This window comes from Epinephelus moara, chromosome 2, assembly GCF_006386435.1.
Source record: "Epinephelus moara isolate mb chromosome 2, YSFRI_EMoa_1.0, whole genome shotgun sequence".
Lineage (NCBI taxonomy): Eukaryota > Metazoa > Chordata > Actinopteri > Perciformes > Serranidae > Epinephelus > Epinephelus moara.
The window spans coordinates 33,200,256-33,226,365 of record NC_065507.1 but is presented as its reverse complement, the minus strand read 5'-3'; the positions used below and the strand labels follow the sequence as shown (position 1 = coordinate 33,226,365).

The 26,110-nt window shown below is 39.3% G+C and overlaps 1 protein-coding gene across 5 annotated transcripts in view; it reads right to left on the bottom strand.

Moving 5' to 3' along the window:
* Positions 1-2,319: 2,319 nt before the first annotated feature.
* The window catches only part of ryr1b (ryanodine receptor 1b (skeletal)), a 94,009-nt gene continuing 70,218 nt past the window's right edge, over positions 2,320-26,110 (bottom strand). For 3 of the 5 annotated variants that reach the window (XM_050059639.1, XM_050059631.1, XM_050059647.1), the window contains 26 exons: positions 25,506-25,585; positions 25,252-25,328; positions 25,031-25,104; positions 20,314-20,394; positions 19,749-19,837; positions 19,413-19,541; positions 18,883-18,987; positions 16,588-16,617; positions 15,895-15,924; positions 15,676-15,757; positions 14,287-15,581; positions 14,116-14,201; positions 12,539-12,713; positions 10,772-10,858; positions 10,090-10,347; positions 9,861-9,991; positions 9,212-9,254; positions 8,986-9,119; positions 8,837-8,897; positions 8,605-8,751; positions 8,357-8,491; positions 8,099-8,255; positions 5,717-5,781; positions 5,498-5,598; positions 5,022-5,073; positions 2,320-4,680 (listed from right to left, as the gene is read on the bottom strand). In XM_050059639.1, the coding sequence (XP_049915596.1) occupies positions 4,585-4,680; positions 5,022-5,073; positions 5,498-5,598; positions 5,717-5,781; positions 8,099-8,255; positions 8,357-8,491; positions 8,605-8,751; positions 8,837-8,897; positions 8,986-9,119; positions 9,212-9,254; positions 9,861-9,991; positions 10,090-10,347; positions 10,772-10,858; positions 12,539-12,713; positions 14,116-14,201; positions 14,287-15,581; positions 15,676-15,757; positions 15,895-15,924; positions 16,588-16,617; positions 18,883-18,987; positions 19,413-19,541; positions 19,749-19,837; positions 20,314-20,394; positions 25,031-25,104; positions 25,252-25,328; positions 25,506-25,585 (3,800 nt within the window). In that variant the 3' untranslated portion in view covers positions 2,320-4,584. The remainder of the gene's footprint in view (positions 4,681-5,021; positions 5,074-5,497; positions 5,599-5,716; positions 5,782-8,098; positions 8,256-8,356; positions 8,492-8,604; positions 8,752-8,836; positions 8,898-8,985; positions 9,120-9,211; positions 9,255-9,860; positions 9,992-10,089; positions 10,348-10,771; positions 10,859-12,538; positions 12,714-14,115; positions 14,202-14,286; positions 15,582-15,675; positions 15,758-15,894; positions 15,925-16,587; positions 16,618-18,882; positions 18,988-19,412; positions 19,542-19,748; positions 19,838-20,313; positions 20,395-25,030; positions 25,105-25,251; positions 25,329-25,505; positions 25,586-26,110) is intronic. The other 2 variants (XM_050059657.1, XM_050059666.1) reach the window with 1 other exon arrangement.

Sequence of the window (26,110 nt, the reverse complement as noted above, 5' to 3'; positions counted from 1 at the left end):
AACTAGCAGAGAATAACCTTTCTGCGGCCCGGTCTGGTATTAAGACAATGGCAGGCATAAAACAGACAAAGAGCACTCACATCACTATTGATGGTTTTGGGTCAAACTGTGATTTAGCCAGTGCTTTAAATAAATTCTATCTAAGATTTGACCAGTTCGACTTCAGCGAGGAAGTGAAGAGTCTGAGAGACAATCTTAAAAATGATCAACACTTTGCACTAGAACAGATAGAAGTGGAAAAGTGTCTCCTCTCTCTAAAAGCAAATAAAAGCCCTGGACCCGATAAAATCAGTGGTATTTTACTGAAGTCATGTGCAAAACAATTGAGTCCTATTGTTCATCACATTTTTAATGTGTCATTGAGTCAGCAAAAGGTGCCCAGGTTGTGGAAACAAGCAGTGATTATCCCTGTTCCTAAAGTCAGCAGACCTAAAACTCTGAATGATTTTGGACCAGTTGCCCTCACCTCTCTTTTAATGAAATCATTTGAGAAACTTGTCAAACCAGAACTTCTAGGGAGAACAGCACATGCACTTGACCCTATGCAGTTTGCTTACAGGGCCCACAGAGGTGTTGACGATGCCATACTTACCCTGCTGAATCTTTTATTTAAACATCTGGAGGGAAACAAAACCCATGTTAGACTGACTTTTATTGATTTTTCATCAGCCTTTAACACCATCCAACCTCACATTTTAGCCACAAGGCTTATTGAGCACTTTCAGCTGAGCCAGAATTTGGTGGGTTGGATTTTAGATTTTTTAACAGATAGAACACAAAGAGTCAAAGTGAATGGTATTTTATCTGAGTCACTATGTTCCTCTACTGGCTCACCTCAGGGATGTGTTCTCTTTCCTTTACTTTTTATTCTCTACACAAACATGTGCAAGAGTGTTTATGAAAACAGGCACATTTTAAAATTTGCAGACGACACAGTCATTGTGAGTTTGTTGCACAACAATGAATCCAGCCATGGTCCAGTCTTGCAGGATTTTATTAGTTGGTGTGATCTTTCTTTTTTGGTGCTTAATATATCCAAGACAAAGGACATGATTATTGACTTTAGGACACAGACTCCAAATTGTGATCCCACAGTCATTAGGGGCCAATCTGTGGAATGTGTGGAAAGCTACAAATATCTGGGGACTGTCATTGATTCTAAATTGTCTTTTAACAAGAACTGTGAAGCAGTGTGTAAGAGAGGACATCAGCGTTTGTTTTATCTTCGGAAATTGTCCAGTTTTAACATTGACAAAACTATGCTCAGGCTATTTTATCGAGCTTTTATTGAGTCTATGTTATCTTTTGCCCTGGTGTCCTGGTTTGGTAATTTGTCACTGCAGGACAAAAATTCCCTGAACCAGATTATCAAATGGGCTGGTAGGATAATTGGTGAGCCTCAGCTCACCATGGCAGCCCTCTATGACACACAGCTGCAGCGTAAAGCCAGCGCTATTCGTAACGACGGCTCACATCCTTTGCATGGCGAGTTCCAGCTCCTTCACTCTGGCTGTCGTTTTGTGGCCCCTAAGGGCAGGACAAAACGGTACAGAAGTAGCTTCATACCCACAGCAATTGTAATGCTGAACAGTAAGGCCACAAGGTGATCTTGTTCATATTGAATTTAGTTGGCCCCAGGGACATGTAGAAGCACTTTTCTATGTAGAAGCAATTTTTTACTTCTATTCCTATGACTATGACTATGTATTTTGATTATATTGTGTTTTTCTATTTGTGATTTGTCTGTCATGATGTCTGGGTGTGAATGTTTGTTATACTGGCATCGCCGAGTGCCTGTCTGCACAACAAATTTACCAGCCGGTATTAATAAAGAAACCTTGAACCTTGAACCTTGAATTGTCCTGTGATTTTTTTTTATCCTTTTATTGGTTTCAAAACATCTTGCCAAAGGTCTGCAGTTGAAAATTAGCCATTTACAGAAATGTTGATTAATGTGAGATGTCCTTAGAAATAAAAGAAATCTAAAAACATTTGAAAAAAAAATCGAGCAGAGAGGTGGAAAGCTGTGGCCAGTGAAGAAAGTGTTTCTTCAATATGGTGCATCCCCTGGATGGCAAACCATCTTCAGGTCATCACCTCCATGTGTCAATACAATTTCAGTCAGTAGCACAATCACATCATCACAGTGTAGCAGTGAAAAAAGACAGTGCATGCCCTGAATGGTAAAGCATCATATATTTAATTATTTAATTATTCATGTGTTCATTTATAATAAATAATTGATTAATTTATTTATTTGTTTATCATGTCAATAGTGAATGGTAATGTTCATGTCAATAAAGAACACTGAAATTTAAAAAAAAGTATCTGAAGGATAAAAAAAACAAAAAAACAAAAAGAAATCCTGAGAAGGGGATGAAAAACAAAAGGCCCCAAAACTGAACCTCCATCACCACCAATAACGAAACCATGTCAGTCACAGCCACCAGATGTTTTTCCTTTCTTTTATAAATATCACTCTTTGATAAAGAAGAAGTAGTTGATCATTTTAGTGCAGGGCTTCCCAGAGCTTTACATCTGTCCCATGGACAAAAGTTTAGGCCATCAACACACTTTTTAAAAATATCGTGAAGATGATCAGCTTCGGAATTGGGATTGCGGATAAGTACCCTATGATACAGTCCTGGATATGGTTGCTTAGCAACATCAGGGGCAACCTACCTCCTCACACTTTAACGCTGGCAAAAGAGTGGCACCAGCACCTGACCTCACATTCTCTGGGCTGTTTAAGACGTGGTATGTGTCCTAGCGTTAAGGCAACTTCTGATCCCTTTCCACAACCTAAACCTAATGAGGACCAGACAAAATGTCCTCATTCACACTCAAGGTATAACTGGTCCACACAAAGATAGAACAAAAGAGCATACACACACACACACACACACACACACAGAGTCTGCCATGTAAATGAGGACATGTCACAGTTCTCCTTAAAATAATCTGTTTATTCTGTATTGAAACACAGGGTTCAGTCAGAGGACACTCAGCCAGGTGGACAGTAGTGATCTCCATTCAGTTCCGTACTGTCAGCTGCCTCCAGGTGGACCACAGCCACAGAAACACACTTCAGAGTCGTCGGCAAACAAAATACCGCTCTGTCTCTGACAAAATGATTCATGACATTAAATGCAAGATGGAGTTTGTGAGTTTGATCCGTAAGAGGCATAGTGAGCCAGAACTGTCTGAGATCAACGCATCACACGTGACTTTGATTGAGAAAAATAACTGATATGCTGAATTTCTAAAAATATCTATCATAAAAACCTAACTAGCAAAAACAAAAGCTAATGTGCTCTTCTGACTGCAAACTGGGCATTTACTTCAGTGTGAGACCGAGTCTCTTCACCACTGTGGATTTCACAAACAGGACACACGACATGTTCATGTCAAAGAAGCATGATCGTTCAAATTCTTCAAAGCCCTAAAGAAAAATAAATATATGTATCTATGATTTATGTAAAATATGTCTTTTCATCAAAAGGCCTCTAAGCAGCCTAGACATTACTCAGTTATACACATGACACTTTGGCCAAAATGTATACATTAAATACATTCATTAGTTATTTTAATGCACTGACAAAAACTTATTTGTGCATAAAGTGTCATAAAACAGACTGTTGGCCAGAAATACAGACGGGCTAAAACGGTCGTCTTCAGAAGGTTTGATCTGCGTATAAACAATAAATAAATAACCTTGGCATCCTCCTATACTGTATGTGTGTACATCATCACTATCTTATATGGCACAGAGACACCAGTGGAGATAGGGGAGCACATACATCCAGGGACGCATTGTAAGACTTCAGAGTGCAAACTGGGTTCATCTATACAGCTGATTCACACTGGTATATATCACGCACGCAGATGATGCTCAGTTTTATTATCTTAGCAAGTCAGTCCAGCAAGTTCACAATTGCTTGTTTGAAGACAAGTTTTTAAGTCTTGAGAGAGGAAGAAGAGGAGCGAGGGGGGGAGGGCTAAAATGTTCACTGCTGCCCTCAGGGATTTCGGAAATACTGTAATCATTTCCTTTCAAAACACCAGACATTAGAAACAAAATATCAAATGGCAGCAGCCACTTACAAAAAATAAAATCCCAAACTTACAACCAATATAAATAAAACACATCCACTCTAATCTCAAATAAAAGTGTTAAAGCAGCTGATCGCTAAAGCAGTGATGTTGCTATAGGCACTAAAATGTGTACAGCAGTGGCGACTGAAAGAGCCCATTTTGTATATGCATTGATATGCAAGGCAGACTATGTTTATTTTACACTAAAAAAAGGCCATGTAGTGTATTCTTAGTGGAATAAAAAAGGCCTCTCTTCTTCTGCTTTTCTCAAATCTATTCCATGGACATTCTGCTGCGGGTGGTACAACAGTGCAGTCGAAGTGTGCATAGCTTCAACGGAGGGGAGAAATGTGCAGACAAAAGGACAAAACTAAGACAAAGGTGTGTTCGATCTCTACATTTCTAATCTTTCCCTTCTCAGAATTTCCCTCCCCTCCTCTCCTCTCTCCTTTCCTCTCTTTCTCCTTCAGATGTTCACAATGCAGGATGTTATCCCAGCTGATCCTCATACTGCTTCCTGAAGCAGTCTCCAGCAGGGAAGAAGTCCCAGCATCGCTCCTGGTATAGCTTCCACACGTATGACTCCTGAAACACGGAAATGTAAAAAATGAATCAATGAAAAAAATTTAAGCTGATATTATGAACACAAAAATCAATCCAGCTTATTGTCATTTTACCAAACATCTCTGTGCAAGGCAGAATGAGTTTCTCTCGGATCAAGGTGCAACATTAATAACATTATATACAAGAACACAAACATTTTTTCAACACAACACATTCCCTGGGCTTCCATACCTAACATGTATGAGTTAAAACAATAGTAAAAGCAATATAAAATAGTAACAATAATATAAGAAACAAACAAGGGCTTCATTGTTTGTTTTGTACATCTGTTGTATATCTCAAATGTATGTATGCTTACTGACCTGTCCTGTGTGTTCAGTTTCATCTTTATTGATGAGATACATCAGGAAGAACCTGTGAGAGAAAAGGGAAAATACTGAGATTAACTAGAAAAGGTGCACTCAGTAGAGTACAGATCTCCCCCAGGTGGCTAAGTGGCTGCCATTGCTGACTGTGGCCACTCTAGACAGATGCGTTTTACAAGCTCCAAGAAGCTCAGAAAAATATGTGCCTTGTCTATTTTTGACAGAGCCATAAAATAACAGGACAAAGTAGGAAAGTCTGCCATGTCATTTTGTCTTCATATCAAGTTTTAACACTAGAATAAGAGCGTTGAGGCATATTTAATGATGCTATGTTTTGATAGTAAAACTTTCATGCCTATTATTTAAAAAATGAACAACTATCAACTTTTAAATTTATCAAAACCTAAAAAATGATTACATACTGTATTTAAAATATTGTTATTCTCACATCTGCAGTCTGAAAGGTAACTCACATGTAGTTGGCTAAGTTATGCTCTTCTAAGGTGTGGGTCTCGAAGCCATGCGGCGTCGTGTCAAAGTAGTCGCTACCAATTCCACAGATGAAACACTTTGTCTGGAGGGAGAAAAGACAGTTATGATTAAACACGTTCTTGCCTTGTAATTAAAGGAGAACTGAAGGTGGATTAAGAAAAATCAGTCCGGTTAAATCCCTCTGAAGCTCATTATCTTACCTCCATGTCCTCTCTGACCTGCTCCTGCTGGTCTCTCAGCTCTCCAAAGGCATCAATGATCAAACCTGGCAGACAGGCAGACAGCATTTCTTACTAAACTGAGGATCAGAGTGCTTTTCAACAAAGTTACCAAATGTTCAGGGAGGAGAGTGTTTACATTTGGACACATTTTGCAGCAGGTCAAGAATTAAAAACTGCAAACTTCGTGTCACAACCTTATTTTTCTGAACTCTAAAACACCTTTAACCATTCCCTTGATTTACTTGTTTTTTCTTAGAGGTTTCTGCCCTGTCCACTCAGGAGGCTTTCCTAGCATCACATCACGAAACACAGAACACTGGCTAACACCTTGGTCCAAGAAGTTTGTGTTCAGCTCACCTACATTCAACACAGTTTTTATCAGTGGATTTTAAATCAGTACATACAGTGAGGTATTAGAGCTTTTTGGTGGAAATCAAGTGATGGGAGCATTGACTGTAAAAACAAAAATAGATGTAGCCCAGTGGTTTGTGCACTCCAGTTTTGAAGCCTTGAGTTTGGCATTTTGGCTGTCACCATCTTGGAATTTTAGAGCCAATGGCTGACGCTGTGACACTTAAATCATACACACCCATAATTATCCATAACTTTAAGCCTTAATAACATTCAAACAGGTGAGTTACATAAAAATTCAACCCCCGTACAGTTGTCATGACTGGTGGAAATTAGATGCAAACATTCTTTGTGCTGGGCTGTAAACATGTTTTTTTCTGCTGTAAAGTTGGGCATTTTAACATGGGGGTCTATGAGGATTAAGCCGCTTCTGGAGCCAGTCTCAAGTGGCCATTCAAAGAACTGCAATTTGTGGCAACTTTGCACTGGCTTCATTTTTCAGCCCATGAGGTTGCTGCTTGGTCTTGACAAGCTCTCAGGGTTCAATTTGCCCACATCAAGAAACATTTTTAAGGAACAGATATAAAATCAGTACATACAGTCTACATAGTGGACCTCAAAGCTTTTTCGCAGAAAAAAACTGTGTGTGGATAGGAGCAGTGGAACTGAACCAAAACAGTAAAGCTGTCTGCTGTAAAACCAAACCAGTAAACTAAAAGATGCCATATAGGTAGAGCTGCAACGATTAGTCAACTAATCGATGACTAATTGACTATTAAAATAATCAGTGACTATTTTAGTAGTCGACTAATCGGTTTGAGTCATTTTTCATAGAGAAGTACTATACAAGTACCCAAAATACTCTTATTGCAGCTTCTTACGTTCAGATATTGGCAGCTTTACACACTCTCCCCTGACGGTGAACTAAAACCCTTTGGCGTGAGTACGAAACAAGACATCAGATGACATCATTTTGGGGTTTGGGAGACACAGAACGACATTTTTCAACATTTTAACACATTTTTCGATAAAATGATTAGTCGACTAATCGAAGAAATAATCAACAGATTAGTCGACAATGAAAATAATCGTTACTTGCAGCCCTACATATAGGTCTGCTACAATTTACAATACACATAATCATTCAATCAATTGTTATTGTAAAAATATTTATTATGGCAACATTAAAGCTACGATGTGTGTTTGTTATTATAACACTTTCAAACTAGTCTGATGGCACAAGTGTTTTTTTGTGGACAAATTAGACAATTCCCGTGAACATTGGTGCAATCTTCAACCATCTCAATGCGACCTCAGGGTGTCTACAGATGACCTTTAATGTAATCTTCAACCACATTTAAGACTGAAATTTGGTCATCTTATTCTTATTCAAGCATTGCAGGTGAGCATAAAGTTTAGTATTGTATATGTGGTACCATGCAGAGGAAGGTTTTATGAAGGAAGATGGTTATTAGAGTGAGTTAGGTTAACCTACATTTTGCCAACAGCTAAGTGCAAATATAAAATAAAAACAAAGTATTAGGTTCAGTGGTAGCTTTAAAGATTTGTAACATCACAAATATGGACTTTCATGTAGCGTGACTCATTTGACAAAAGGAAGTTAACCTCTTGACACCCACCCGCCCGATGGATAAATGATATTAGATAAAATGTTTGTGGCAATTAAAACCTCACAAATTCAAATTTAAGACTATTAATGACTTTTAAGGCCTTATATGTATAAAATTGAATTTAAGACATTTTAAGACTTCAAGGACCTGATTACATCCTGCACTTATTGTAGAATGAAATTGTAGAATTTAAACTTTTTTCTTTGTACCACCACATCTGCCACACGTTATCACCGACAGTATGTAGACATAAAAGAGCCTGCAGAAAAATCCCCACACTCTTCTTTAAACTGAGGCATTTTTCTCAGTTGAAGTGTCTGATTACCCCCAAACAACAAAGAGCACTTTGTTTGAGTAAATAACTGCTCATAAACCATACCCTGAATGATAGCCAACAAGATGACAATGACGAAGAAGAAGAAGGTGATGTCAAAGACCACTCGGTAGAGCTCATATTCATCCCCAGCTGGATCCTCAATTTCATCTCCTATGCCACCACCAGCACGCACGCCAACGTACATGTGGAACAGGTAACACTGCCGGAGAGAAGTGACCAAAATTATGTTTTATAACAACCAAAAGTAAAGTTGAGTTCCAAAACCACTGTCCTATAACCATATCTCTGCCCTTCACTCACAGTCATCATGTCATCACACTTCATGTCCGGCTCATCTTCATCCTCGCTCATGTTGTAGAACTTGCGGAAGAAGTTGAAGGCCACCACGGTGTACAGGTACACCACCACAGCAAGCAAACCCACAGTCATCATCAGCTGTGAGGAACAGAAGGATACGACATTAGTACAACATCAGTTTACTGCTCCTTGTGGGAAAACAGGTGTTCAAATAGCCTCATGATGCTTCATTAGAGTAGAACTGAGCGGACCTGTTTGCCATTGTGAGTGACGGAGGACAGGATGGTGCGTAGGGTTTTGACACCCATGGCGATGTCCAGAAGATGAGCGGCAAAGAAGAAGTTGTTGTAGTGTCCAAGCAGAGACATTAACATGTACCACATCAGGTAGAGGAAGGTCTGAAAAAATGAAAGGCTGTCAGTCACACTCAAAACAGATCCTCTCACTGTCTAAATTATACCATGAACTGCTTCCTAAACTCACATTGTCAGTGAAAATAACACCAAACTTCCAGATCTGGTACTTGATGTCAATAGATGTTACCCTACAGAGAAAAGGACAAGTTTTTTCTGTGATATTATGTACTAGAAGCCTGATGGTTTTATGTATAAAGTGCACATTGCAGCACATACCAGCTCAACATTGAGGTGTCTGGTTCAGGCTTCTTCTCATGTGTCATGGCACTGACGTCCAGAGAAGCCAAGTCCATACCGAGCAACTCTGCAATCCTCTCTCTGCCGTAGATGTCACCATATTTATCCAGCACCTTGATATCACACATGAATGTCATTTCACTGCAGGAAATATCCTCGACATTTTGCTAACATTGTGAATCAAAGCTGTCTGAAAAAAACTCACCTTTCTTTTCACAAACTTGTCCCAGTAATTGTTAGGGAAAGATCTGCAATGACAGAGAAAAATATTTAGTATTTCATTGTAAGTAATGTCGGTTTCTAATACCATTTATTAGAGGTCTGCAAACTGACCTGAGCCTAACCAGCATGCAACATTTAAACTCCAGGTTCTGGCTTATTTTGGTGTGAGTTGTGGAGTGTTGAAGATATCAGCCATAGAGATGTCTGCCTTCTCTCCATTACAATAAAATTAGATGGCACTCGGCTTGTGGTGCTCAAAGTGCCAAATAAATACACATAAAAAACTCAACAGCAATGTCTCTTTCTAGAAACCATGACACGGTGCAGAAGGAAGTGTGTATCTGCTCATGGATAAGAGGCTTGTGCTTGTGACAGTGCGAGGTGCAAACATTAAGGCGCTCCTCTTTATTAAGATAGGTTTACGCTCACTGTCGTATCCCTGGTGTGAGAACCAAAAATGACATCATTATGTATTTTGGTTAAAGTACAAAGGCTCCGCAAGCTGTCAGTCATTGTGCGAAACACGCCCCATATTAGATAAACGATTGTGATTGGCCCAGCCCGTCTGGACCGGGAGGGGGACCAGAGCTCATATTTTTTTTCATCCATCCATAATGAAACATGGCTCTTACGGAGTGTTGAGCACCAGTCTATCCCACTGGCCCTTGATGTCATCGTCTTCAGGCTGCTCGGTGACATAGAGACCATCAAACTCCAGCTTTCTGGCCAGCTCCTTCTCTCTCTTGAAGATAACCAGAGGGACCTGAAGGGCACAGAGGGAAAAGAAGACAAACTGCTTAAAACCTAAAAGCAAACACAAAAAAACATATATGGATTTTTTTCGGAGCGCACACCACACACCTTGAGGCAGTTGTAGCCGATGATGCAGAGGAAGGAGATGATGGTGTGGATGATACCGAAGAAAGCCATGGCTGGCTCCATGTAGCCTGTGCTCTCTTCCAAGAAGTAGTACATGGGTCCTTCCTCATCTTCATCTTCTCCACCTCCTTCATCTAATCCAGACCCGTCCTCCTCAGCACCGGAGCCTTCAAACAGGCCAGAGCCCTCGAACAGACCAGAACCCTCAAACTCCTCCTCGCCTGGAGGACTGTCAGACACCTGGAAAAGGACGTACACAAAATGAGTCCTGCAAGTCTTAATGAATGTTTTGACAGTAATTCATTTGTGTACAAAAATGTGTGTACAAAACAGTTTTGCACACATTGAAAAAAATACTTGTTAACACAGGAAGGTGGCAAGAAAATGGTTTTAACTAACTGTTGTGACTATAGATACTTTTTATTTCATTTTACTTTGAAATACCACCTCTTGATTGCAGCTGAATTTTGGAGCAAACCTTAATCTTGTCCAGGAATGTTAGTGATTTTCATGCTGCCAAATATTGTAAAATGTTATGCGAGTCAGATTTTTGAACACAGATTTATTGCCAGTGAAATTTATCATGAAATGCCATCAGATTTTGCAGGATCGGACAGAGTTGATACTGTAGATGTCGTCAAAAGTTAGTTACAAATGCACAGACCCTGTAGAAGAGCAGGATGAAATTGAGTGCGAAGGCGATGAACAGGGCCAAGAACCGAAGGTTGTAGAAGTTGCGAGAAAGGTAGTTCTGTCGGGGGTAGAGCAAAGCAGAAAAGCAACATTTTTACTGCCCAATTCCTCTGCATTAACATTTGAAGATGGTGTAGCCAACTGTAGCCAACAATACTGTATTACCAGCCCAGTCGCCAAAAGAAAATGTTGGCATCGTACATTTCTGCAAACCATGAATACATTATATTTGCATGTTTCATACATATCAACGTTTCTAAGTGACACAGCATATGAGCTAAATGTGGGTGGTGTGTCAATTTGGTGAGATGCCTGCCAAGCTGCCGACCACTGCTCAAGACCAACAAACAACAAAACCAGTTGTGATTCAGTGAGTCATTGCTGTGCTTTCCAGTGGCTTTTAAGGCACCAAATGTGGGTGTTTTTCCAGTGAGATTAGTGGCACAAAAAGTGGTTATTTTTTTACTGAGCAGTTGCATTTGGCCCGCAATTTATCCAAGAATGCCCCCAAAAGCCATGTTCCGGGGGCCAAAATTGCCCCCATGTTTTCGAAACAACTATATGTATTTATATTTTTAACAGTATTACAATCTGACATTAAAGTATAATTTTATTTTCATTAAATTAATTTACCGTCACGTCTACAACTCATTTTCCAGACATAATCCACAAGATTGCACTGATTACATGAGAGTAATCTGACAGAGAAGGGGAGGGGGCTTTGCTGTACCATAAGTATAAATTAACCATTTCTTGGGTGATCTGTGTCGACACAATGACAAATTAATGAAAAATTAAGGTAGAATGAATGTTAAATTTTAAATTTACTTACTTCCAGGATTGCATCTAAGGAATTTATAGTAATTTGGTCTTTTTAACAGTAAAAGTAACTGTAATGTGGTGAAACATTAGTACTGCTATCAGTAGATTAATGGTTAAATCATCACATTTAAACTGGTTGAATTATAGGAAATCTGAGTGATATTTTGCAACCATAACTTTATGTAACCCATTATTTATTTCATTTATAGTGGTTTCTACTGAAGAGTGAAGACACTATCTTAGTTGGTTTTGCTTTTCATGTGCTTATTGTTAGAACATAATTACAATTTTTTGATGGCCCCCAAACATTTTGAAAATGCCCCCATTTTTTAGACCGTGGGGGCCAAAATTGCCCCCAAAATATTTTGTTAATTTCATACCCTGTCCAGCAGAGATTATGCCCCCAAAACTGGGTATTTTAAGTTTAAACATGATCATTTCCTAACCATAACCAAGTGCTTTTTGTGCCTAGATGTAACCACAGGTTTACCACAGCTTTATTAAAAAGTAAAGTTTCAACATATCCGCCACATAACTACGTGCAGATGTAAAGTATCAGCTGTTTGCAGAAGCGTACAATGCCAACATTTTTTCTAACAATTGGGTTTGTGTTCGGAGTGAAACTTGTACTTGCATTGTGTTAGTACGCTACTACTTGAACATTATGCAAGAGGAAAATACTAAATAACAACCTCTTCTGTTGTGTAGCTGCCAAATCATTTCTACTAGTTAAACCACAGGCAAGTGCACTGGGATAAGGCCAATTTTTTAAAAAAAATCGTCTGTCCATGACCAAATAAAATCCCTAAAGAAATGGCCGAACAAATCAGACACATACCAGTATGTTACAGCATTGCCAGATTAAATTTTAACAACATAAAGTCAAAAATATTTACTGTAGTAAAGAGCTGCTCACCATGAATTTAATCCTCTGAACCTCCAGCTCATTCCACAGCTCGAAGACCTCCTCAGACGTTTTTTTGTCCTTCTTCGCCTTCGTCTTCACAGTTGTTTCTTCTTGCTCCTCAGGCTCCTCCTCCTTCACCTCAGGTTCAGGCTCTGCCTTCTCTGTCTTCTCTCCATTCTCGGTGCTGAGAAAGACACAAGGACAAAATTTTCTGCTTTTAGTTTTAAAAGAGAAGAATTATTTCCTCTAGACTCTGTTTTACATCTGATAATAAAACTGTTTGCATAACTATACAGATGTGTGGTAATGTGAACAGCTAATAACACACACTGACATATCTGGATACATAAAGTAAATTACATCCATTTTACATTTGATAAAGTCAAATAATGATTTAAAGTCTCAATTGTGTGAACTCTAAATTCATCCTTACTTGTAAACTTCTAAATAGCTAAAGCTGAGCACATACTGTACAATTTTGTTGTTTAATTCCGATTTCTACTGTACAAATACACTGTCTGTGACTTAGAGCCGAAGCTAATTATTTCTGCGTTCCGATCTGCAAGCTGCTGCACATGTACGTGTAAAATAGAAAATAAAACCACCTGTCAGTCCCTGTGGATTGTTCTGGCTATTGACAATTGTCAATTGACAATTGTCAACAACACAGACTTGTTTGAAAGCTCCAAGACAGGTACAATTTTATTTGCTAGCAGAAATCTGTAACGTAACACCAGTGCAGTTCACAATAATGCATTATTGCCAAATTGCCATTTCGAATACTTTCAACTGTTATTCATTTTCGATCATACATTGTAGCCCATGTGCAGGTGGGTCATTGGTCAGGGTACATCGACCCGACTGATTTTTTTCAGAAACAAACGTTAGCAGCACGGCAAGCAGCATTAGCAGTGTCCCGGTACATAGCATTAGCAGTTGGCTCCTCCTCAGCTGTATCCCGGCAGCAGCGTTAGCAGCAGAGAAGCCGGACTTGCTCGAACAGTCTGCTGGAAAACCGAAGATCAAGGACACGGCGACGCGGCCCTGCCACGGCAGCCGCCCGTGGGCAAACAAATCAGTCTCCAGCGTGCCGCTGTCCAGCAACCTCAAATCTGTAGGGGAGGGGGGACGGACACGACTCGCGGCAGTATTTTGAATTTGAGTGCAGTAACCGTTTTGGCCACATTCTTACATACGGCGCCTTTAACGCAGGCGCAGTGAGAAAAAGGGCACTGATTTTGGGGATGACTTGTGGCTCTGCTTTAACTGTGCAAGAGCCTGAAGATGGCCAACCAAAATTTCTGACATGTCAGAAATTCATCCAAATATATGACAGCTGTTTGGGAGCAGTTGATTGGGTCATGATCAGTCCTCCATACCCCCTGTGCACTGCACGGCAAACGATGCCCAATGAAGCTGGAATTTGGTCCAACTCTAAAATGAGTTATGTGCCTCAAAAATTGGGTCAGAAATGGGTTCAAATCGTACAGTGTATGCCCAGCTCAACAAAGCTGCAAGTCCTAGCTGTTATCTTTAGCAGAAGCTGCTCAATTTTCATGTTGATCCTCAGCAGACAGACAACTTACTCTGCTTTCTCAGTCTCCTGAGGAGCCTCTTCTTCAGGTTGAGGAGGTTGTTCTTCCTCTCCTTGTCCTCCCACTGTGGCTTCCAACTGTTTGAATGATCATTTTGCAGTTAATTAACCAATTAACGGAGAGTGTATATACTGAACAACAGTAACACACAGAACACCTCACCAATTTTCTCTTGAGCAGCGGCGTGCCCTCTGGAGTCGGAGGCTCTTCAGTTGTTGTTTCACCAAAGTCTCCAAGTCCCCCAGGAGTATTGAAACCAGGCAGGCGTCCACCTTCCCTCTCCTCACTATCCTCCTCTTCCTCCTCTCCTCCCACAACATCTAAAAGGTCTGCCGCTCCATCTGTGTCTTGGACCTCTCTAGCCCCTGGTTCAGGTGGCAGGTCCCCGTGAACTTCATCCTGTGTGGGATCTGGCATACTGGCTAGGATCTCTGTCACAGTTATCTTCTTGGCGCCCTCGACTAGGCCTCCACCAAACAGCACCTTCCATATGAGTGTGAAGAAGCCCTTACATATACTATAAATAAATATCAGAATGCCCATCAAAATAGTGTAGATAAATGTAGCCAGACCGATGACCATCTCCTTCAACGTCATTCTTCTTAGTTTGCGGTACCGACGCCGCAGGTTACGGAAGGTGAACATGTTGAAGAAGTCAACAACGCTCTTCAGAAAGTCTGCAAATGCTGAGGTTGACTCTGGAGGTTCTTCTTCTTCAGCGCCTTCTTCTCCTTGATCTCCCCCACCCTCCTCTTCTTCCTCGTCATCTTCTTCTTCTTCCCCCCCTCCCTCAGGCTCAGATATAGATGCAGCAATGTTCATCTCAAAGATGGTGTCTTCACAGAAGTTCACAAACATCTCCATTTTCTCACTCTCGCCACCCTCATTGACCACATCAAAGATGAACTGCCGTTTAGACTCTCTGACTTGTGGCATCTCCCACTGGTTGCGGTTCTCCTCGCTGATTTCAAAGTAAATGCGTTCGATCTTCCTGCTGGCTCCCATGATTTCAATGCGGCCGAGGAAAGGGCGGAAGTAGTTGAGCACGTTGTCGGCCTGCTCCAGGAAGTTCTGAAGGCGAGTGTCATGGGGTACGTGCTCTGACAGGTTTGTGAGCAGAACGGCAATATTGAATCCAATGTCTTTGGCCGGTTCCTGGAAACGATCTGCAAATTCCTCAAAGTTGATCATCTCATTCTCATCGGCTTCTGAGCAAGAGAGGAGGAACTGGATTTCTGAGGGAGAGTATTGCTTCTGGCTGTCCATGGCCTTGGAGAAGTCCTTCTTGGAGATCAGCCCACGGGGGTCAGTCACATAGTCTCGGAAGGCGTCAGATGCCACAATGTCCTTAAGCTTGAGGAACATGTCAAAGAACTTAAGGATCATTTCCACGTTGCTGGAGGACTCCACCAGCATGTCAACCATCTGCCTGGCAATGGTTCCGTTCACCACATTGCCTACGAGCAGTGAAAAGAACAAGGAGAGGACAAATCAATAGAAAGTATATAACAGAGAGGACAGGACATTACTAGACTGGGATGGACATCTTACCCTCAAGCAGGGACAGAAGCATCACCACCATGTCCTTCTGCAGATCCAACAGCTCCTTTAACAGTCCAATTTGACTGGAGTCCTGCAATAGAGCCACAACAAACAGCAAACACAAACAGTAGAGAATTAACGCTCTTAATGTGTACTGACTGATGACACATCACAGTTTAATTTGAGAGGATGCTTCTTTTGAGACATAAAAACAGAGAGAGACGCTACCTCAGAGTGTGCTCTACTCCAAAAATGATCCTGGGTTTGCATTTTCAAATAAAGAATATGCATTTTTAACATCAAAAATAGTACATTTAATGTGATGTAAAGCGAGACAGACATTGGAAACTCAGGCAGGTATGAGAGGAGGGAAGAAAATGCTTCAGCTAGACAGCACCACCTTTCCTTTTTATCATTTAAAGTGGCTGCAGCATGGGAGCAAGGAAGACATAAAGATATTTGCAGAAGCTGATCTTAGCACTCGTGAAGACCTGCACTAGCAGATAACAGGAGCCACAAATATTTTACACTGTCTGTAGTGGTTGTCAGGCTGGTGAAGATCTAGAGGAAAAGGGTGTCAGGATGTGCAAGCATCAGCCACCTGTGAAATCACAGCAGCACCTTTTGATACCACTACAACACAAAAGAACAAAACGTACAAAAAAATAAAATACAGCTAAATGAAAAGAAGCAAAGCAAGACATTAAGATACTACAGGGAACAAAGTGAAAGAAAGCTAAAAAAAAAAAAGCATTATTTGTGGGAAACCGCGGAGGAAAACCATGAATTGCTGCAGAGGAAATACAAAAAGAGGGAAATGTAAATGCGTATTAAATAATGTGATGAAGCATAAGCTCTTTATGGAAAAGCATGAATGGCCTCGAAATGAGATGACACTGGCAGAGAGACACAGATTCTTACGCCATTTCGTTGTCCAGGATCGGGGTGCATCTAACAGGGTTACACATCAAAATAAAAATGTTATCATCAACATTTTTACTTCATTTTTGTATTTGTCTTGACCTGGAGATTGTGTAAATGCTATCCTAATCATTTAATTCTGAGCTACAGCTGCGGCTAGAGAACATCCTCTAATTTCATGTATGTATTTTAAAACTTTTTTTAGCTTTAAATTTATAAATAGATACATTTATAATTTATGTGTTCATAGGATAGGTAGATAGATAGATAGATAGATAGATAGATAGATAAATAGACCACAGTTCATCTGTAAGTGGTGATGTAATGTCTGTCTTGCTTTTTATAAACAAACAGAACTAACCTAACATTTGAAAGACGTTCAAGATGTAAAAATACAAAAATGCATTTGAAACAGCAACACTGGTAGTAATCAACACTGACACACAAAATTAGACTGAGGCGGAAACACTGCAGCTCCTTGTTAGCTCTCACAACTTACAGATTACAGACACATGTTATTTAAAGCAAACACATTTGGCCAAATCATTGGTCAGTACTATGAAATGAATAATATAAAATTAAACCAGGTGAGGTGGATTAACTGTATTATACAGAATCAAGAGGAAAATTAAAGAGAAATGTTTTTCCTCAAACTGTTTCTGCCATCTTTACTTGCATTCATGTTGTTGACAAACTAAACCTGGTGAACTCGTCAGTTTATGCAGGACACAGTGACAGTGTGTGGAGTTGGTCTGCTGACCACAACATAATTAACAGTGGATGAAACACAGATAAAATTAGCCTTTTATACCAGTAAAAACTGATGGTTTCAAAATAATTATGAATATAAATAAATGTGGTCATAGATATACAAGAACAACATAGAAACAACATGGCTACCAGAAAACTACATTACATTATAGCAGCACTTCATATAAATCTAAATTAATGTATAATTTTGTAGTTGTATTACAGTTGAGTGTATTACAGCTGCATCTAAATGTGATTTTAAAAAGGAAGATAACCAGAGGACTCTCTATGGCTTAAACTTACAGCATCAAAATTTCATGTTAGAGAGTTGTAATTACTTTATATTGTATTCAATTCTGTTATATTCTATCTGCACCCTTAAAGGAATACCTCACCTGCAAAATGATAATTTCTGTATTAATCACTCACTGCGTTACCCTGAAATTATAAAGAAAATTTTGCTTTTCTTGCATGCCTTCATAGTGAGCACAGAATCCTTAAAATGCGAACAATCTTCATGAACTGAAGTAGGTAACAGGACAGGACCACGATTAACAAGAGCAAAACTGTATCAAAACATCTATTTAAAAACTCTCACACAACTTGTGCAGTATAATAGAAGTCTCATTTATCCAGTGGTATGCTCAGTACTTCCCAAACTTAGGCATTTTTGCTAAATTGACACTCCTGTCTAAGAGTAGCACACCCTGAGTGTGCGCTTGCATATGATCTCCACTTGAGCAAAGTTCTAACACACGCAGGTGCCCAAGCATTTGACTGTGCTAAGGTGTCATAAATCTGAATGTTTTAGCTAAAATGCATGGGAAGTACTGCACATACGACTGGATAAATGATACTTAGATTATACTGCACAAGTTGTGTGAGAATTTGTAAACAGAGGTTTTGATATAGTTTGCTGTTGTTAGACACGGACACCATTTACTTTAATTCATGAAGAATGTTTTCCTTTTTGGAAACTCCATTCACCGTGGAGGCATAATAGAAAAATGTTTTTTATTCATGAATTCAAGGTAACACGCCGGGAGTAACAAATATACAAATATTCATTTTGAGAGTGAAGTATTCCTTTAATGCTGTGTTGACAAGGTGCCTTGTCCCCTACAGTAATCCCTCAGGTTACCTCTCTTTAACATAAAACGGCTCAGTGAAGAGGCAGAAACAATCTGACAAAGAAAAGATGGGGGAAAGCCAGTTAAGATATAAAACCAACTCATTAAAGAAAGGAATAATCAAATAAATACATACTTTACTCTGCAGGAACCATGAGAGAGACAGTTCACAAAATTAGTATACTTAAAGTGGACCAATGCATTAAAATATACCATATGGAAGTATTTAAATTTCTACTTGAAAATTGCTTCGATTCATCTTTTGGTCAACTGCAGTACAACACACATTCTTAGATCACTCAAAATGCAGAATTTTCTGGATTCTCTACAGAAATTATCCATGAAATATGGAGGGAAATAAAAAGTATGGCTAGAAAAAAAGTTCAAAATACCTACTTCTTGGGATGGTTCTTACCTGAGCAAGTTTCATCATCATATGAGCGAAGACGTGCAGGAAGCCAACAACAGCGTCCCACAGCCTACTGTGGGCCAGGGACTGCTGGTTACCAGTACAGGGACCCTGACAAACACAGAAACATAGTGTGAAAAATGTAGATCATATTTCAGCACCTTCATCATGTTAGGAGATATATTTTAACATTGGTTATTGATACATTGGTACATTTTTTACATAACACGGGATATTTTCAGTGGGTACAGACATTTAAAATCAAGCTTTATTGTTTCATTTCATTGACCAAAGTGTCTTATTTTTGTTTGTCTGATGGTTTGTTAGATTGACTGGGAAATGCATATCCTAACATTAACATGTGTGTGGAGAAAGTAGGTTTTGTAGTCATATTCAGGAAGAAAAACTTGTATTTTTTGCCTATTTCTTGCCTGATCTCGAAAGGCCAATTGTGGGGAAAGCCTGCCAACAGGGAGGGTGTGACATGCACAGTGTTCAGGCTAATCTATGTGTTAATCATACAGGAACGTTCTTACCTGGATGTACTCAGTCAAGCTGTTGAAGACCTGCTTGGCCACAGTCATTGCTTTGGAGAAATTCCTCTTACCGGGCTCATCAATAATGTCTTTTCCTGAGTAGTACCAGTAAAAGTCACTGATTGATTCCTGTATACAGGAGGGAGAGAGGAAAAGTTAATGTTACTTCTGAATTCTATCTTATTATTTTATCTAATTGGCCCAAATGAAGACAAACATATTCAAACTTAATATTTTTTATTATATAAAGTTATAAAACAAAGTGGATTTTCACAAAAGGAGGCTACAGTCAATGGGCCTAAGATCAGAAAACAGCTATCAGTATATCAGAATGACCTGTAGTCGAAGCAGGTAGTCCACAGTGCAGATGATGATATTGATGGTAGTGGTGCTGCCTGTCTGAGTTCTCAAGTAGTTCTGAAAGTCTGAAAACAAAAACAAGATGCACTTTAAATGGAGCATCAAACAATTGAAATACTATAATCTACAGCACTCAAATATTACCATGTATCCTCGTAGAACAGTTTGTGTAAAAAAAAAAAAAAAAACCAAGTTCACTTGGTTTCACACAGAACACTGACACCGATCTCCCGGGAGAAAAGTACTTCGTTTGTTTGTTTAATAACACCCCAACCCGACTCCTTACACAGACTTTTGCTCTTTATACTATTTTACTCCCATCAGCACATTGGTCACAAGATCGCAGCCTTTCCAATTACATGAGTTATCTACAAATTACTGGCTCATGATTATGTGGGTTTTATATGAATCCTGGTGCATTACTTTTCATAGGTATATGTACAAACAGTGCATGAGAACAGCCTGAATATTATTTTGAGTGAGCACCATCCTTGCTGGAAAGTCACTTTAAACTGACCCAGTGTTTGGTAAAGACACTCACCGTTATTGTGGCCCTCACAAAGAAGCTGGAGGAAGCGGAAGAGGTCACATGTAAATTCATCATCTGCCATCACTTTCTCATCTGAGAAGAGGAACACAGGAAATGCGAATTAATCTGTGGAAAAAGTAGGTTTCTGCAGTCCCAGTACAGAGTACATTTGAACTCTGTAATTGTGCTGTGTTATTCTGTTAGAATACACAGTGGTAAACAGAAATGAACACAACGAAGAAATAGCCTACCAGTGTATTTTATTATTTTTTCAACTTAACTCTTTATTCCACCGCTATTTCACATTTTTATTTCATCTTGCATCACTGTGTTCACACATGATGAGCACAGTGATCTGCAGAAAAATTAAAAATTGTACTGAACCATTTTACCCACAAAATCTAATGCAAATTATGATTTACTATTCCTATGCATTTTTCATTGGTTTTTATATAGGTATATTCCGTTATTATTAAAAGGAACAAGAAGGTTCTAGCTATAAAACAATACACTGGTAAGTGTCTCCATCTTAACAAGTCATTTATATTCATTTTGAAACCTAAAATTTAATTTTTGGACAACAAGCAAAAGAATTCTGCCTTTTAGGCAAAATCATTTCACCACTTCCAAATCAACTTAGAGTTCACAGTCATTGATGAAACCAGTGCAGTCATCTGTCCAGGTTTGGAAACATTATTTGTCCACCTGCCACTGTTAATAGATTACCATTGTATTTTTGGCAGGTAGTTCAGCAAATCCAGCAGCCACATAACCAATATTTCACTGGCAGCTGGTGCTAATTTCCAACGCTGCATCTGCCATTTATAAATATAAAAAAATATTTTAACGAGTAATAAAGGCTAAATCTATCTAAACCCAAATGACTTGTTAAAACAGATTAAACAGTAGTCAGATTAGATTTGTAAATTAAACATCAACCTTGTAAAGAATCTGGTGAAATAATTTAATTTGACATTACACGTCTGTTGATACACACTTAGCACTGCAAAAGGCTCTACTGAGTGGCAGATTTAGTTGTGAAATATCAGTGAGCAAAAAATCTTATCTAAAACAGTAAATGAAACATTGAGGGACATAGGCCTCTTTCATCGAGGACATTTTGACTTGACACAGTTGGAAAAGCACACATGTAAAAAATGAATTGAATGATGGCCGAATTCCATTTTGCTGCTTAGCTTTCAGGTCTCTGTATCGTGCATGCTGGCTCACTGTCACTCTCACTGAATAGAACAGAGCCATCATTAATGTTATTAGTAACACCTGTGCTTTACCTACTGTGACAGGTCAAAACGTCTGCTATGAAAAAGGGCTATTAATTACTGTATTTGTATTGTATGCATGTTTGTATGTTTGGCTGTACACACATGTGCATTGCAGAAACAGTGAAATTGTAAGTACCAACACCTCATACCACTCCCCTGCTGTCAGTAGAGTATGTTAGTGAAAACCACAAAGACCTACAGGACCTACGGCTTCCACACTGCACCCTCCCCAAAACTTTACCTCTGTCTAGCATTCCAGATACTTTTTATAGAAAACATCTAGTCAACAAAACTCAAATGGACAGCAGGTCAAACACTGGTCACATCACATTGAAATGGACATAAAACGCACAGATAAATGACGATAGGAAACCAGGGATAAACAAATACAACTGAGGAAACACCCACACATGTTTACAGGGAACACAGGGATAACTTCAATGCACACCGTCATGCAGGACAGATCTACTGAACTCTGTTAACTCCACTGAGCTTTGTATTGACGTCTGAGGGTATCAAACACTGAATACACACTCACATGGGAATTTTGGAATCAGCTTGTCAATCACTTTTGTTGTCAGTGTGGAAGTACAAAAATGACAACTAATCTTCCTACAGGAAATATGTATTTCTTTTGATGTGTGGTTTATTTACTACAAATGTACAATATGTAATTTTCAGCTGTAAGGGGTCTCTCAATCGAAACAATAACAAAAGATGGAGCAATGCCGTCACTGCAGTCAGATTCTCCCAATTAGGGTTCCTTCAGTGTTCATTGTTGAGGAAGTTTTTACTGGTTCACTGATTTATCCCCAGAGGTCTGAATAAAGGTGTTTCATGTTAAAATCAGTGTTTCTCTGATGTTGTTCAGCACCACAGGGGCTGGAGCTAAATTGCTGCTAACGTTTGTTCAGCTTGTTTCTCTGATAACTTTACGTCTGATGACTGAGATCCTTCATCCAGTTAAAACATACAGTTAAAAACGATCAAACACTAAAAAGTGTATTGAAAAAAACGTGGCTTAAACCTGGATAAAAAAATCTATTTATGACAGCTTCTGGCAGAGGACCACAACTGTAACAATGTGCAAAGGGTATACAATGCCACTTACAGGCAACAGTGACCACATGACATAGACCATGATTGAAATTACAGATTTCTGTGGGTCTGAACATTGTTAGAAACAACTGGGATAATGTAAGTACACAACTCAACAAAATATATAACATTGGTTTAGTTGTTTAAAGACATTTCAATACGGAAAAGTTCTTTTTTTTTTTTTTTTTTTTTTTACGTGTTTTTGACTTGGATATTGTTGACTAAATTTACAGCTCCCCATTAACAAGCCATCAGAACATGTCTACTTGAAAAACCGTCTTTGTCAAATATTCACAAGCATGCTCAGATTCAATCATGACAAAACATAAATGACAACCAAACGTGGCGGTGCTGGCGGGTTGACAACGGTCACATAAAACAGAGTCAATTGACATGAGATTACATCAGTAACATTCTCACTATTCCGGAGATCAGCGAGTCGATCCCTGGCCCCTCCAGTCTGCATGTCAAAGTGCCTATGGGCAAGATTCTGAACCCCAAATTGCTCCAGAAGGCTGTGCAATCAATGTGCCAATGTGCATGTGAATGATTTGATCAGATTAGATTCTGATGAGCAGACAGCCATCTTGCATGGCAGCCTCTGGCATCAGTGTATGAATGAGTTACATGTGAATGGGACATGAAGTGTAAAGCGCTTTTAGTGGTTGGAAGACTGGAAAGGTGCTGCATAAATGCAATCAAATGCATTTATCATCTGCTACGCTGCTAGCACAGTTTGAATGTTTAAAAAGGAGGTGTGCTTGGATGTAAATGGTGACACAAACGTGCCATGGGAATTAAAAAAAAAAGGCGGATTTTTAAGATCAATGTATGTATGTCTTTTTTTTATGTACACTAAGTAATAGGCAGAGTATTGTGTACAAATAATATATTTAAAAGAAATTATACACGATGTGAAAATAGCTAGAAAGCTCTGTTCCATGAGTCATTTCAGCCTGTGTTTTTCTCTCTTATCGACTGTTATCTTGATTTTTTTTTTAAATCCAGTTATTTTTACCTTTATAATCCACCTTGTCACACATGAAACTCTGCTGACCTGAGTTTAAGAGGGCTGATGAGATTAAAGGGAGAGCCTCCGCCATCTTCCATAGGACAAAATGCTCTGCAGGATTGGCAACAAGCCTTTAGTTGTTGCACTTTTTACTTCAGTGTACGCTGTCGTACTGAAAAGATTGTATTGTTGAGTTTTCCAAACAACAACAAGGCCACATTAAATGACACTGCTGAGGTAAAGCAGGATTAAATTAAAGCGGTCAGAGATTAGGGACATTTTGGGGAATGTGAGGATTTAAATGCAGCTGTGCGGGTCAACCCTGGACATGTAGCCACGCAGGCAGTGAACCAACTACATTTCAATGATGCGAATAAGAGCAACGCAGGGCTTAGACAGTCCCTACTGCTGATGCAATTCATTTCAGAGTTTCTAGGACACGGGGTCATTGTGGGTCTCTATGATCTACTTAAGAAAACTGAGTGGGAGAGAAAAAACAAGGTTACTGCCTTTCCTTGCTCCCAATGATCAGTCACAAGACAGAGTGTCAGAGTTACAGTAGATCTGTGATAAGACACTCAAGGACGAAAATCAAACCTTACAATCACTTTTAAAGAAAAAGGCCAGATAAAAGATAGACAGATACATTAGCAAGTGTATCATTCCAATAAGTGACTGTTAAGTTTGATTTCACTGGGTCCTTGAGTGTGAAATGAAATGCATATTAAGGTCACAGCAAGAAAAAGACTAGTCAGGTGATTGAGAGCTAGGACAGAGAGAGAGACAGAGAGGACAGAAAGGAGAGAAAGGAAGAAAAGTAAATATAGAGAGATCATTTACCACGTTCTAGCTTCATATCTGAGAACCGTGAGAGCAGCAAATTGACGGGTGGACAAGAGCAAAGACAAGAGCATGAGGGGTGAAGGGTTCAAACGGGTAAAGCAAACCAAAGTTGGGAGAGAGAAAGACAAAGAGAGACGCAGTGAGTCCAGAAATCTCATGGCTGTCAGTGGATGATAAACAGTTTCATACCTCAACAGTCAAAATGTTGTGACATATACAGGAGTGTCGCGGCTCAAACATTTTAAACACACCTCTGTGAAAACAAACCTGCAACCAGGCATCCACAACAGGCACACCCAGACACACAAGAATAGACTACACACTGGAACTAGACACATGTCAGATTATATCACAAACCAATGCACGATGAAGTAGGAGAACAAAGATATGGCAGTGTGTGTGTGTGTGTGTGTGTGTGTGTGTGTGTGTGTGTGTGTGTGTGTGTGTGTGTTAAGATAATGAGTGACCGTAAGAATCCGTAGACCCTACTCACTGGTGCCTTCCTCTGAAACCATCCCAAGTCCTTCAGCCTTGTTCTGTCTCTCAAAAGCATTCAAGTCCAAAACGCTGTAAACATCAAACAGTCAGTTTAACAAAATACAATCGTACAGACTTCCAACCAGACCTTCTCTAAACAATGTTCAGAGTAAAAGTGTTTTATAAACCTCAACACTAAAAAACAAGAGAGGTAAACAGCAAGTGTTCATTACAGACCTGCAGGTCTGCATGAGAGCCTGAACGCTAAGGAAGAATCCCACATCCTTTTTATCCTTCAGATAGTCCAGCATTCTCTGCACACATACAGGAAGACAAACAACATTTTCTTGAAAACAGAAGTGAGTGTAAGTAGTGCTGTCTTTAGGCTGAACAATGGGACATTTGGTTGAGTTCTTTATTACAGCTAGCTTCGAATTAAAATATCATTTCTTATGTTAAATGCATGTAAAACTTTTGTAGGGTCTATTTACCTGCTGCACATCACTGTTGCCTCCATTGAGGATGGAGATTCCCAGTTTGAGTGTGGAAGAAACCATGGCTCCAGGTTCACCTGAAATAAGACGAGAAATCAATGGAGTGCCGATGTGGAACGACACTCAGGTCTTTTACTTAAGTAAAAAAATACAATAAAACAGTTTACGTATACTCTTACAAGTAAAGTCCTGCAATCTAAATTTAACTTGAGTAGAAGTACAAAAGTAATAGCAGCAATATTTACATGAGCAAATATAAGCATTATGCAGAGAGGCCCATTTCAAAAATGATATAAATTGATTATTGATGCATTAGTGTGTACAAATCCCTTTGTGGTTGAAGCTGATAATGGTGGGGCTAATTTTAATTACTTTAGTGTATGTCATTTTTTAATTTATTAATCATATTTTGTATTAAAAATGCAAATCTGAAGGTAACCAGTAACCAAAGCTGTGAAATTAATGAAGAGCAGTAAAAAGTACACTATTTTCCTCTGAAATACTGTTAAGTAGAAAGAAAAAAGTAAATGTAATTTGTTACTTTCGCCCTGGTGGTGTGCAACAATTTTTAATTTAACAATGAAATCAAAGTAGAGATAAAT